General features: G+C 36.8%; 1 protein-coding gene across 2 annotated transcripts in view; it reads left to right on the top strand.

The window, feature by feature from the left end:
* Nucleotides 1–15000, top strand: part of hapln1b (hyaluronan and proteoglycan link protein 1b) — a 61703-nt gene that overhangs the window by 44760 nt on the left and 1943 nt on the right. For both annotated transcript variants that reach the window (XM_087271451.1, XM_087271450.1), the window contains exons 2-4: nt 7–150; nt 7186–7548; nt 12324–12626. In XM_087271451.1, coding sequence (XP_087127577.1) covers nt 45–150; nt 7186–7548; nt 12324–12626 — 772 coding nt within the window. In that variant the 5' untranslated portion in view covers nt 7–44. The remainder of the gene's footprint in view (nt 1–6; nt 151–7185; nt 7549–12323; nt 12627–15000) is intronic.

Here is a 15000-nt window from a genome sequence, read left to right as displayed (position 1 = left end):
ATGTAGTGAAGATTCCCCCGATCCCCCCGGTGCTATAAATCAAGATGACCTTCCTGCTCCTCTTCCTCTTGGTTCTGTCTGAAAGCAGAGCTGACAACTTTGAGGAGGCGTACAGCGACCTGGAAACCTACAGGACCATTTATATCTCAGGTGAGAGGATGTTTAGGATTGTGTGCAAGAGAAAACTGCACAAAAAAATAATGTACACTACCTGACAAAAGATTTGTCGTCGATCTCAGTTGTAGGAGCAACAAATAATAACTTAACCTTTAGTTGATCATTTGGGAAAGTGTCAGAAGGTGGATTTCTCTGCTGAATCATCCCAATCATCACACATACTGCAGAAGACCTACTGGGACCAGCATGGAGCCAAGATTCTCATAGAAATCAGTAAAGTTTGGTGAAGGAGAAACAATGGTTTGGGGTTATATTCAGTATGGGGGTGTGCTAGAGATCTGCAACATCAACAGCCTGAGGTATCAAGACTGCTGCACATTACATTACAAACCACAGGAGAGGGACAATTCTCCAGCAGGATAGCGCTCCTTCTCATACTTCAGCCTCCACATCAAAGCTCCTGAAAACAAAGAAGGTTAAGCTACTCCAGGATTGGCCAGCCCAGTCACCAGATATGAACATTATTGAGCATGTCTGGGGTCAGATGAAGGAGGAGGCGTTGAAGATGAACACAAAGAGTCTTGATGAGCTCTGGGAGTCCTGCAGGAACGCTTTCTTCTTCATTCCAGATGACTTTATTAATCAGTGATTTGAGTCATGTCAGAGATGTATGGATGCAGTCCTCCAAGCTCATGATGGAGTCAGACACAATATTCATTCTGTCTCCACTGCAGCAGGACTTTATATTCTATACTGGACATTATTTCTGTTCAGTGATGAGACTTTAGTCTAAGCAGAGTCAGACCGCACTGTCCTAATCAAATCATTAATAATCAAGGCATGATCAGATTTTATTGTGCTCAAATAAGTGTAATCTAGAGGTCTTTGCCTTTCATATACGCCACTTCTGATGCCAAATGATCGACTAGAAGTCAAGTTATTATCTGTTGCACCTAAAACACCCTAAGAATTGCATAACCACTAACTAAAAACAATAGCAAAAGCAGAACACTAACAACCACCAAAGAAAGGGAAAAATTCAGACACTGTTTCCCAATATTATAATTCTTTGTTTTTTATATTTTACTGGTCAGTGTAATATAGCTTACATTAAAAAACAAGTGGAGACAGGGGACATTTAGACAAATATAAAGATATAGACAGGGGTTGTGTAACGCCCATCCCCTAAATAGTGTGTCCCCCTCCAGCACTTCTTAACAGGGACACTTACCATAATTATCTCAACGGGTGTCGCCTTTGGAGATTCAAACCCCTCTGGCTACTGTCACAGGACAGTCACAAAGAGGCTGGAATTACTTAAGCGTGGAATAACTGATAAGCTTTTAAGGTTCCGTATTTACTTATATTATAGTAGTCTCTCAGCCTTCTACTAACTTCATCTGCAAAATAAACAAGATTACACTTGCTCCAACGACCTATTTAAATTGAGCTGAAACAACCCAAAACGTAATTCTTTTATGTTTAATACACTTAAATATGTAACAACTATTAAGTTAACTTGATTGATCTGTGTTGGGAGAAATTGTCTGAAACCCAGGATTTTTATTTTCATACAGTGTAGTTTGTGTGAACAGCATTATGTGGACAGGGAATTCAAAACCGGTGATAATTGTCAATGTTTGGAAAATGAGATGTACAGTTCATCATCAAAAAAATGAAACTATTAGCTTTCCATTGATGTGCGGTTTGCTAGGATATTTTACAGAGGCTATTTGAAACTCTCAGATGGTAAATTTTTTTTAATAAAATAATAATAAATATAAACAAATTTTATATATGTATATATATATATATATATATATATATAATTCAGGGGCGCCAATAATTCCGTCTTCAACTGTATGTATGTATATGTGTATATATATATGTGTATATGTGTGTGTGTGTGTGTGTATATATACACACACACACACACACACATACACGTGTATATATACATACATACACACATATATATATATACACACATATATATATATATATATATATATATATATATATATATATATATATATATATATATATACATATATATTTATATACATATATGCATATATATATATATATATATATATATATATATATATATATATATATATATATATATATATATATATATATATATACACATACATATATATACATATATATTTATATACATATATACATATATACATATATATACATACATATATATATATATACATATATATATACATACATACATACATACAGTTGAAGACGGAATTATTGGCGCCCCTGAATTATTACCTCCATTCCCAGTTTATTTTTTTTTCCTCTAATTTCTGTCTAAGAGCAGATTTTTTCAACATATTTATAAACATAATAGTTTTAATAACTCATTCCTAATCACTGATTTATTTTATCTTTGCCATGATGGCAGTAAATAATATTAGACTATCGAAAAATATATACTATCAAAAAAATTGCTTAAAGGGGCTAATAATAATGACCTTAAAATGTGGTTAAAAAAAATGAAAATCTGCTTTTATTCTAGCCGAAATAAAACAAATAAGACTTTCACCAGAAGAAAAAATATTATCAGACATACTTTGAAAATTTCCTTGCTCTGTTAAACATCATTTGGGAAATATTTAAAAAATAAAAAAATAAATCAATCAAAGGGTGGCTACTAATTCTGACTACACCTCACTATATATATATATATATATATATATATATATATATATATATATATATATATATATATATATATATATATATTCATATGAGATGCTCCGATCAGGATTTTTGCAGCTGATACAGAGTACTGATATATTGTTATGGTGATCGGCTGATACTGAGTACAGATTTTGATGCTTCAAACTTTTTAATGCATTAAACACATTTTCCCTCTAATTATAACAGTTCAGTGGAGATCTTTCCTGACTTAAGAGAATAAATGAGGGATGTTCCATAAAATCCCTTAAACATGTCTTTTATAGTCATTTAGTGTGGACGTGTCATGGTCAGAAGCAGCTTTCCAGAAAATAATAGATAAAAATAATCTAAAACGCACAACTTTGGTTTTTATACATGTAAAGCAGCCTAAATACATAATAGGCTATTCCAATATTTTGCTTTCTAACCAAAATGCAATATCTGTCTGACGTTGGACATTGACGTCAACCCGATTTTTATTTCCAATCAAAATGCAACGTCTCAAAATAACTTGGGGTACAATGTCAATCTGACGTCATGTTGACGTCCTGTGACTGCTGGAAATACTGAGACATGCTAATCCATGCTAACATTTAATGATAACTAAAAACATATGCTTTACCTTAATCCAATTATGTCTGAGTCCTGAATATGTCCTTTGCTCCTTTGCAATCATTATCAAAAGCAGATGACTTTAGAAAACTGAGAGCAGGCCACAGTGTTTCCATAAACACCACAGCTGGATTTCTATGATTCCTAGTGTTATATACACTGCAATGGTGCACAATAAGTTTTACATGTCAAACTGTTTATGCATGGATCATGTGCACTAAAAATATAAGTTTCTTCTTGTTCAAACTACTTATTTAAAATGAACTGAAATTGTTTGGGGGGGGGGGTTTGAATTTTTTCAGTCCATATAAGCTGACAAAAGCTTAAAGAGTTTTGAGGCATCTTTTGTTTTTACCAGTATTATGGATTTATATAAAATGTTAAAATCATTTTTAAATGCTTTGAAACAAGGAGAACCTTTAAATTTGTGAATATACAATTTTGCTACAATCAACGTATTATTACACAGAAATTTAATTCTTTGTTTTTCATATAAATGACATATAAAATGTATTAAATGTATATTATATATATATATATTAAATGGATATGGATTTAAATGTAAATGTTTAAATGTAAATGATTAATGGATATTAAATGTAACAACAAGGTCCTGAGATCACTACTGACAAAAGAATATTTTCCTCTTCCTGTTAAAAGAAAAGTTTCATCTAAAGCGCACACTATTGAAGTTAAAAAAGATACCTGGCATTTCCCTTGTTGCCTAAAATGAAAGAAGTACATTTCAAAACAATTAAAAACATTTATCCATGTAATGAATTTCTTAGAATAAGATTTAATTTAGAAAGTAAGGCTTGTATTTTCTGCTACTATTAGCTTCATGATAAAAATAATTTTCATCAAGTACAATAATAAATAAAGAAAATTATATATAAATACATACAAATAAAACATACCAGATATTTGCACAAAATGTCTACTCTGGAAAATTAAAAAAAAAAAAAGGGGGGGGGTGTTTATGCATAACTTAAAACTGTACAAACCATTAAAGTTAACTTAATTTGCCTTCGGACAACATCAAGTGATTATGTGGATCCCAGCATTTTTGTATAGTGTATGTAAGCAGGTCCTGGTGTGTAAATATGCATTATATTTGGCATTATGTTGGCAAAGTCTGACAGGAAGTTCAGAGGTCTAGCCATGGGGGTCCCTCTTTAACTTATTTACGTTTAGTCCATCTCTCAGATCTCTGGTACTTAAGCACATCTAGAACTTTCTGAGGCTAATCTCTCCACATCCTGCTCTGTAAAACGCATGCAAACGAGAGCACGTTTTTCTTATTATGTGAACTAATGGTTGCAACGACAGGAACACCTACTAGCGCGTCTTCACTGGAAGTGCGTGCACATTCACAAGTCATAAACATTTAAGGGAGTTTCCTCTTCTAAGAAATCTAGCAAACATGATAATTCATGTGTCTGAATAACCCAACAGCATATGGCAGGGACAGACTCACCATGTCATCTTAGAGAAAAAATATGAAGACGGTGATCGCAATCTATGATATTATTGAATACATACTTTTTGTTATGCGATTAATTATTCATAGAAATGATTGTGATTAGTGATGCTGTCATTTTAAAGGTTTAGGACACCCTGGAGAATTTTATTTTATTTTTTAATTAACAGATGTGTGTGTGTTGAGCATCAGTTAAAACAGCTTGTCAGCTTTAATTGTGGGCAAAACTGGATAATTTTGAGCTTTTGTCTGCTCATTTCAGCTTCCGGGTTTAAAACGATTTTTGGGGCGGATCAAAATCGCGACGGGGTTTGTTGCATGTTTTTCCCCTGCGATCCTGTCAGGGCCGATCATACAGCAAAGCTGTGTGTGTGCTGCAAGCACTTTTGTCGGGAGAGCAGCACGAGAATTGAAGAATGGCGGACGCTGTCTTTTATCAGGAGTTCATTCACATTCAGACACATCGCCGTGCTGCTGTGTTTGCCTTAATCATCCAGATTACCAGCAGGGCTAATGGTTAAAATAGACAGGTCAGGAGACGGCACTGAGTCTGCATTCAGACCTCTGATTCAGAGTCAGACCTGGGGATTGAGGGAGAATCCTCATTTATAGTGTTTATATGAACACGATTATCTTTATAATGATATAAATTGTGGTTGTCTGTATATGAAATTACGAATAACAAATGTAGCAGGGCAATAAATGGCTGTTTATTTCTGTTTAATAAACTCATGCGTCTCCTCACAGTTTGTGTCTCATTTTGTGAGCAAATTGACAACAGTTCGCTCCTCTCCATCTGCCCTGCCGGCCACACCCACTTCCGCCTTTTGCTCGCGGAGCTCCACGCCCATTATGATGCATCTTTTGAAAAAATTCTGAAGTAGACTTTAACCGAAAGTGGTGGTGTCATGGCCCTTTAAGGCCATTTTATTTATCGTTGTGTACGAAACATCGTTAGACTACGTTAGTTTTTTTTTTTATATATGTATGTATTTTTTTTATTTAGTGCCATGTCAGCAACCAAGGCTATCTTCATGGCAGTAATCTTTCAACAATAAATATACAATTTAAAAATCAACAAACAAAATAAAACATTAATTAAATAAGATTTTTTGTGTTAATACATGATAAAAATTCTAAAATCTTTTCTGGTTTCACTTTGTCAAAAATGTCCTTAAAAGAGTTAATTTCATAAAAAGTCCTTCTGGAATCAGTAAAAGCAGGACAGTCCAGTAAAATGTGTTTTATAGTAAGAGGAGTTTTGCAGCACAAACACTGAGTAGGGTTTTCACCTTGGAGCAAAAATTCCATGTGTAATTCTCGTATGCCCAATACGAAATCTGGTTAAAACTACTTGATCAAATCGATTCTTAAAATGTCTTAAAATTCTGTGTGAAACTTCAGGTTGGATTTCATGTAGTTTATTGTTTTCTAATGCATCCCATTCCTTTTGCCACTTGTTTAAAATGTAAGCGTTGATAAAAGGTTTCATCTCTGACGGAGGAATTCGGCATTTGTTCACTACTTGCTTCAAAGCATCTTTAGCAGCTGCATCAGCTCGCTCATTGCCTAAAAGTCCGACATGTCCAGGAACCCAGCAAAAAATGATGTGATAAAACTGATTTTGTAGTTGGTGAACTTTAGTTAAAATATTGTCAATCAAAGGATGATCATTCGTTGAAGATTCCATAACTTGGAGGCATGATTTAGAGTCTGTGAAAATGATGGATTTCTTTTGTTGGGCATTTTCTATATACTCCAATGCTAAAAGTAAAGCGCGGGCTTCAGCTGTGAATAGTTTTTTTTTTTTAAAACATCTGCATATCGTGGTATTTTTATGCTTTAGAAGAGTCAAAAACATGTATACAGCATCTTAAAAAAATATATAACTTTACAATCATTTGTTGAAACCCCATTAACTTATTCAAATAAGTTAAAATAACATTTTAATAAATCGTTTGTAATCATTACTTTGTCAGTGTATGTTGAAGACTGGAGGGAATAATAATAGAATAATTATAATAATACTGAAGCACTGTGATGATGGACTGACAGCTCCTGACAACATTTCAGATCTGCAACAATGGAAAGCTGTAAACATGTGCTGCAAACTTCCTTAATGCAAAACCAAAACTCTCTGAAACCCAATTTACTTATTTAAATAAGTTATAATAATTTTATTTTCACTTATTTCAAGTTATTAAATGTAGTCATATCGTTTTTTTTTACAGTCTACTTCTGTCACTAAGTTTCTGTTTTATTGGGGTTTTTAGAAAACGGCCCCCGACTCTCAGTCGACACAGCACAACCCAAAGTGATCTCTCAGCGCGGAGGCAACGCCACACTGCCATGCAAGTTCAATCGGGATTCCTCGCTTCCCCCAAATCCCAAGCTGAGGATTAAATGGACTAAACTGACCTCAGACTACCTGAAGGAAATTGATGTGTTTGTGGCGATGGGCTTCCACAAAAAGAGCTACGGTCGATTCCACGGCCGCGTTCACCTTCAGGCTGCCAGCGAGAGCGACGCCACACTGGTCATCACAGAGATCACCCTGGAGGATTACGGGAAATACAAGTGTGAAGTCATCGATGGCTTGGAGGACGATACGGCAGTGGTTTCTCTTGACCTACAAGGTAAAGCATGTTTATGTTGGTTGTATACTGTATGTGGTGGGGTTTCCAACAATTGCAAGTAAAATGTCAATCTGGCAACATGTCAATCTATGCAGTATCATGCTACATTCACACAGAGGGCCCTATCATACACCCGGCGCAGTGTGGCGCAAGGCGTGGCTCAATAGTCTTTTGGTTAGTTTAAGCTTGGCGCAAGAGTTGTTTTGAGGCGTTGCGCTACGCTGTTTAAATAGCAAATGCATTAGCGCTCATTTGTGCGCTCATAGGCGTTCTGGTCTAAAAAGGAAGGTGTTCTGAGGCGGGCCGCTGGCGCGTTGCTATTTTGAGAAACTATAATAGATTTTTCATTAGACCAAAACTAACCCGGTCTAAACTCCAGCGCAGAGTTGCACCGCTTACACACTGCTTAATACACACAAGAGAGCAATAGGCAAATATCTTTACATATGAAAAAATGTAAATATTAAAGATATATATAGGATATAATAAGAATAGATATAGGATATAAATATAAAGGATTAAAATATTACAAAACATATTATTTTCTAGCCTACATAAATATGAAAAATCACTGCTTTTATGTCTTCTTCATCTCGGGAGGCTTTTTCAGTTCATTCATAACAATTTGCTTTTGTATAATGTTATTATTATTAGCAGTATTATTTATTATATCCATATTTATATTTGTTTTATTAAAAACAAGCTTAGATTTGCCCACCTGTCAGGTTTTAGACCATATGGGGCACAGCATGTGTTTTAGGATATTACTCAGGTTTTTGAGCACACTTCGTTATTATTATTCATTTATTAGTTTGCTGGAAATTAGAACTTAAGGACGGGAAAATCTGCTTTGCGCCTCGGCGCCTGGTCTAAAAGGGTTGAGTTTATTTTCTTAATGAGTTATAGGTGTGTTTTGAGAATAAACCAATCAGAGTCTCATCTCCCATTCCCTTTAAGAGTCAGCTGCGTCACGCCAAGAGCGCATTCGCTATTTACAGGACGTAAAGTAAGTCTAAGTGGAAAAACTGAGCATTTCACAAGCAAACAGTTAACAGTGTTTTAACAGAAAACTGTTAAACAGAGCATCTACTGTGTGAGAATGAGAGATAATGGATCACTTTCGCTCTTGGATAGGGAAACCTTTACGCACAGACATTAGTCTAGAAATAAATAATTTTGTTTGTTAAGCACAAATATTTGTTTCAAAACTATTTCTAAATTCAGTTCTAATTTCCAGCAAACGAATAAATGAATAATAATAACAAAATGTGCTCAAAAACCTGAGTTATATCCTAAAACACATGCTGCGCCCCATATGGTCTAAAACCTGACAGGTGGACAAATCTAAGCTTGTTTTTAATAAAACAAATATAAATATGGATATAATAAATAATACTGCTAATAATAATAACATTATACAAAAGCAAATTGTTATGAATGAACTGAAAAAGCCTCCCGAGATGAAGAAGACATAAAAGCAGTGATTTTTCATATTTATGTAGGCTAGAAAATAATATGTTTTGTAATATTTTAATCCTTTATATTTATATCCTATATCTATTCTTATTATATCCTATATATATCGATATATCGAATAGATATTTGCCTATTGCTCTCTTGTGTGTATTAAGCAGTGTGTAAGCGGTGCAACTCTGCGCTGGAGTTTAGACCGGGTTAGTTTTGGTCTAATGAAAAATCTATTATAGTTTCTCAAAATAGCGACGCGCCAGCGGTCCGCCTCAGAACGCCTCCTTTTTAGACCAGAACGCCTATGAGCGCACAAATGAGCGCTAAAGCATTTGCTATTTAAACAGCGTAGCGCAATGCCTCAAAACCACTCTTGCGCCAAGCTTAAAATACCAAAAGACTATTGCGCCACGCCTTGCGCCACACTGCGCCGGGTGTATGATAGGGCCCGTAACACACCTTGCGCCACACTGCGCCGGGTGTATGATAGGGCCCGTAAAGTTAGAAATGGAATTTCCTATGCCTAAATACTTGCAACTGAATTGAAATCCCCACACAGGCCCTAAAATACACACATAACTGCTTAAAGTATTGGTAACTCTATGGATAAACGTTGCAATGACTCCACAAATCACACGTTTTGAAATGTGGACAGTAATAATACTAACAATTTAGATACTGGTGAAGCAGTGGCACAGTAGGTAGTGATGTTGCCTCACAGCAAGAAGGTCACTGGTTCGAGCCTCGAATGGGTCAGTTGGCGTTTCTGTGTGGAGTTTGCATGTTCTCCCGTATTTGCGTGGGTTTCCTCCAGGTGCTCCGGTTTCCCCCACAGTCCAAACACATGCAGTATCGAGGAATTGGATAGGCTAAATTGTCCATAGTGTATGAGTGTGAATGAGTGTGTGTGGATGTTTCCCATGGATGGGTTGCGGCTGGAATGGCATCCGCTGTGTAAAAACGTGGTGGATAAGTTAGCGGTTCATTCCGCTGTGGCGACCCCAAATTAATAAAGGGACCAAGCCGAAATTAAAATAAATGAATGAATGTTCTAGCTTTGTTCTGTACATATTCTACAACCTTCAAACATAATAACCCTTAAGCAAACCTCTGAAATGCAATATTACTCACAATATTATACACAGTTTATGCCACGTTCTTGGCTGGCCCTCAAGACAATTAGCTATGAGATAACATTGTGCTGACTCTCTTCACAGCGTGTGCAATGTAAACGCTATTCAATAGTCTTATAATGCAGTGCAGAACAACTTATAAGTGTGGACCATCAGCAGGATCCTGACACAAGCCAAATAACAGCGCATTTATTTGATCCCTGCTATCTGCATTTTTGGCATCATTTCAGCTTTGTGCAATAAATCACAATATTAATTCACTTTAGACAGAGCTCTGAAGGAAAACAAATAGGAGTTTGATTATTGCCAGGTCAGACAGCATATTATCCTAGCATTTTTAAGGACTTTTTGTACAAAATGATATATTTTCAGGTAAATGGCTGTGCAATATGGCAATATATATTGTATATACAAAATAAAAAAAGTCATTATTCTTATTATGCTCTTGTGACATCACTAAATATTAATTATATTTTACATTTATTTTATATTTTCAGGGCTCAACAATAAGGACTGCCCGGTGGCCCGGGGCCAGCGTGAAAGACACTCGGGACAGTAGACAGGATTGTTACTGGCCCCTATAGGCCAGTAACGATGAGCACGTTTTTTTTTTTGTTTTTTTTTTGTAACCTGGTAACAACCAGTAAAGCGAAAAGATGGCAACATGCCAGCAAAATTAAACAATGAGGCTAAAAAAAACGTCTGTTTCTAAAGTCTTAGAAGCAGACAATTACATGTGTACAAAATTAAGAAACTGAAAAAAACAAAAAACAGTTGTCAGTTTAGCAAGCCATTTTTATAAAAATTATTTAGAATTGCATTAAAATACCAGCACATTTTTCATACTGCAAAATTTTGAATTTTGCTCATCATACATTTATTAAAATATTTCAAATGTTTAAATTCTAGATTCACAGGCATAATTTTGCCATTATTTAAAATATGTGGCTAAGAAATAGCTATTAACTTTTTAGTTTTTTTGGTGGGGCCAGTGAAAATTTTGGCAGGGCAAGTAAAAATCTCAACCAATGGCCCGATTGGACCTGTATAAAAAATCCTTAGCGTTAAACCCTGATTTTTATTATACCCTGTATATTTTCCCCAATTTCTGTTTAACATATTCGTTTTAATAACTCTAATAAGCTTCTAATAACTGATTTTTTTTTCTCTTTGCCCTGATAACAGCACATAATATTTGACTAGATATTTTCCAAGATACTAGTATACAGCATAAAGTGACATTTAAAGGCTTAACATGGTTAATTAGGGTAAAGTTAGGTTAATAAGGGGGCTAATATTAATGACCTTATATGGGTTTAAAACAATTAAAAACTGATTTCATTCTAGCCGATATAAAACAAATAAGACTTTCTCCAGAAGCAAAAAAGATTATCAGAAATACTGTGAAAAATTCCTGAATCTGTTCAACATCATTTGGGAAATATTTTAAAAACCCTACTAATTTTGACTTCAACTGTATATAACAAAACAGAAAACAGAAAGGATACTTTATCGTGATAAATATCGTTATCAGGATTTAACATGACTTTCCAGGTAGCAAAGAATTCTGGCCCAGATTTGCCATAAAGCTGGCACAGCAGGCATTTATCCGGCACTGGCATACAGCATGTGGGCCAAACATGACCCGGATTTGGCAGAGGTGGCACCGTCTTTAGGGGGCACACAATACTTAGGCCAGATATCAAATGTAGTATTTGGCCCAGATGCTAACAATAGATATGTGGGCCATGTAAGTTTGGCCTATTTTGACCCACATTTAAAATACTTTTTAATTATTTTTGAATAAAGGAAAAAAAATCTACCAATCAGATTGCTTCAAGAAAAAGCACAGCCATAGCGCACCTAAAAGGCAAGGTTTTATGGGTTTTATGGGTTTTTATGGGTTTATCAATTTCATTGCAGTCGTGAAATCAACATAACATCAACATATCTGGCCCAGTTCAGGCTGTGTTATGGGTTATTAACTTGGCTGAGACTTGGCCCAGGTTTGGCCCTTGTCTGGAAGCCAGACTTGGTCCAGTCATGTACCGTAATTCACTGCGGCATGTGGGCCAAGCAACAGCTGGTTGTGTGGGCCAGAGATATTTTGCTATGTGGGCTATATCATGAAATCTCCCAGCTCTACTTTTATACCAGATCTTCTGCTTTCCACAGGTATCGTTTTTCCATATTTCCCAAGACTGGGTCGATACAACCTGAACTTCCTTGAGGCTGAAAAAGCTTGCCGAGACCAAGACGCCATTGTGGCATCCTTTGAGCAGCTGTACGACGCCTGGAGAGACGGTTTGGATTGGTGCAATGCAGGCTGGCTCAGTGACGGATCAGTACAATACCCCATCACCAAACCCAGAGAGCCATGTGGAGGCAAAAACACCATTCCCGGAGTCAGGAACTATGGGATACGAGACAAGCAAAAAGAACGATACGATGTCTTCTGTTTCACCTCCAACTACAAAGGTTTGTCTTCCTCACAGTTCAATTAAAGGCCATTTGAAATAGGCTGGCTACAAGGGATTAGTGTTGTCATAATACTGGAATTTGATAGCAATCGATACTGAAATTTTAAAAACGTCCATTTCCTGCTAACATTTGAGCACTGTTGAGCGCGTTCTTAAACAGCACTGATTTGCCCTTGTGTTCACATGCTCAACAGAAATGACTGTGATTGGCCGTAAAGGTCATCGGTTCACCAAACTCACAGCCGTTTACACTGCCGAGTGTAGCTACAGATACAGGGACACCTGAGCGTTTTAAAGCTGTGGAGATCAGCTGGCCTGTTTAAAAATATACATACGAGTGATCTGCTGATGAATCAACTGATCATCACAGCTTTAAAAAAAATTTTTGGTTTTACTTCTCAGCAAAATAATTCCTGTATTAAAATGTGTCATTTATAAATACATTACTATATTATTTGTAAAACAATTGTGTCCTTTAATACAAGCAGTCAGATAAATTAACTGTATATATGTTCATATACAACCATATATGAACACATTTAAAATATAGGGAATATATTTGAACATATGTCAGTGTTTGCTTTAGTTGTGGCGGCAGGCCTTTTTTACACAGATCTACCAACTACCTGTGGCGTTATTTCAATGGCAAATGTCGTGAGCGCAGTATTAGAAGTCGAGGCCGCTTTGCTTGCGCACCGATTTCCTCTGCTCGTGCACAAAACTTGCTCGTGCACGCCCCCTCAAATATACGCTGCTCAAGCACAGATCGTCTTGTGCGCTCTCAAATAAACACTGCTGAAGTGTTATTTAGTGTGTTTATGTAACAAGTGTGTCTGCAACATTTATTAGATTGGCTAGGAATATAAATGAAGGTCTCCAATAGACCTACAGAGCAATATTAATGCGTCCTTAAGTAAAGTGAAATGGTTATACGTCTTGTTTGCTGGCCTCACACATCACGCACCTGTCAGTCAGACAGTCAGTCTGCATGTAAACTTAAAGGGTTAAACAAACAACGCACAGCACTACTACGGTTACAGAGAAGTCTGCGCTGTTATAATTCACTTACCTTCTAATACATTTTGGTGCACTTATCACCCGCTATAAAAAAAAACAAGACTGAATGTTTTGAATGAAAAGCTGTAATGTACTGTAGCGGGGATCAATTTTGGCGTGGCGCCCCGCCATGGACGAATCATTTGTAGAGGAAACCATGTATGTAAATGTATATGTTTATATATGTACTTAATTTTACCTGCTCAAAGAAAACACTCGTTTAATTACATGAAAAGAACAACATGAGCATTTATGGCGAATAAATAACTGTAAATATTATCTCACTTGCGGCGACGCAGTGCCGTAGTGGGTAGCACGTTCGCCTCACAGCAAGAAGGTCTCTGGGTCGCTGGTTCGATCCTCGGCTCAGTTGGTGTTTCTGTGTGGAGTTTGCATGTTCTCCCAGCGCTCGCGTGGGTTTCCTCCGGGTGCTCTGGTTTCCCCCACAGTCCAAAGACATGCGGTACAGGTGAATTGGGTAGGCTAAATTGTCCGTAGTGTATGAGTGTGTGTGTGTATGTTTCCCAGAGATGGGTTGCGGCTGGAAGGGCATCTGTTGCGTAAAAACTTGCTGGATAAGTTGGCGGTTTATTCTGCTGTGGCGACCCCAGATTAATAAAGGGACTAAGCCGACAAGAAAATGAATAAATATCTCACTTGCTTTCTGCGCCTTGTCGAATGAATTCTTAAACACCTGTGATTGGTCATTGTGTGCCTGCGGCTCAACAGAAAGGGCTGTGATTGGCTCTAATGCTGCGTTCACACCAGACACGGATAAAGCGTCAAGCGAATAGACATCCCGAATAGACATCCTGCTGTGCGATTCACAAGAATGAAGTGGCGCGAGTTAAGCATTTTGCACATTTGACATGCTTAACGCACATATCGTGCTAATCGATCAAGTTTCTGAACTTCTGTGGACATTCGTGCCGCATTTCTGTAGGGGCGTGATTGCGACGCCGGACAACAGTTCATCAAACTGGGCTTAGTCGGATGCACCGCTGAAAGCTCAAGGAGTTGATGAACTCACAGAGCTGGGTGCACCTCTGAATGGATCTAGTGGACTCAGACACAGCGCCAAATAAATCGTTGCTGTTTATCAGCCTCCCTAAAGCACAGCTACCCCCAATAAAACCCATGTTAGCCATTTAGCAATGAAGCTAGTGTCACCAGGCAGACAGAAGCCCTGCCCATGATGTGAATCGGCGTTTATTGTGAATTAAGCGAATTTGGTGTGCAAATGAAGCCAGTAAACTCAAAATGTTCACGCACCTATTTACGTGTGAATAGCATGATTTATTCGCACGTTCCACATT

Source organism: Danio rerio, chromosome 10 (assembly GCF_052040795.2).
Source record: "Danio rerio strain M-AB ecotype USA chromosome 10, GRCz13ab, whole genome shotgun sequence".
In the NCBI taxonomy this organism is placed as follows: domain Eukaryota; kingdom Metazoa; phylum Chordata; class Actinopteri; order Cypriniformes; family Danionidae; genus Danio; species Danio rerio.
The sequence above is the reverse complement of the archived record's forward strand: the minus strand, read 5'-3'. Positions and strand labels throughout refer to the sequence as shown.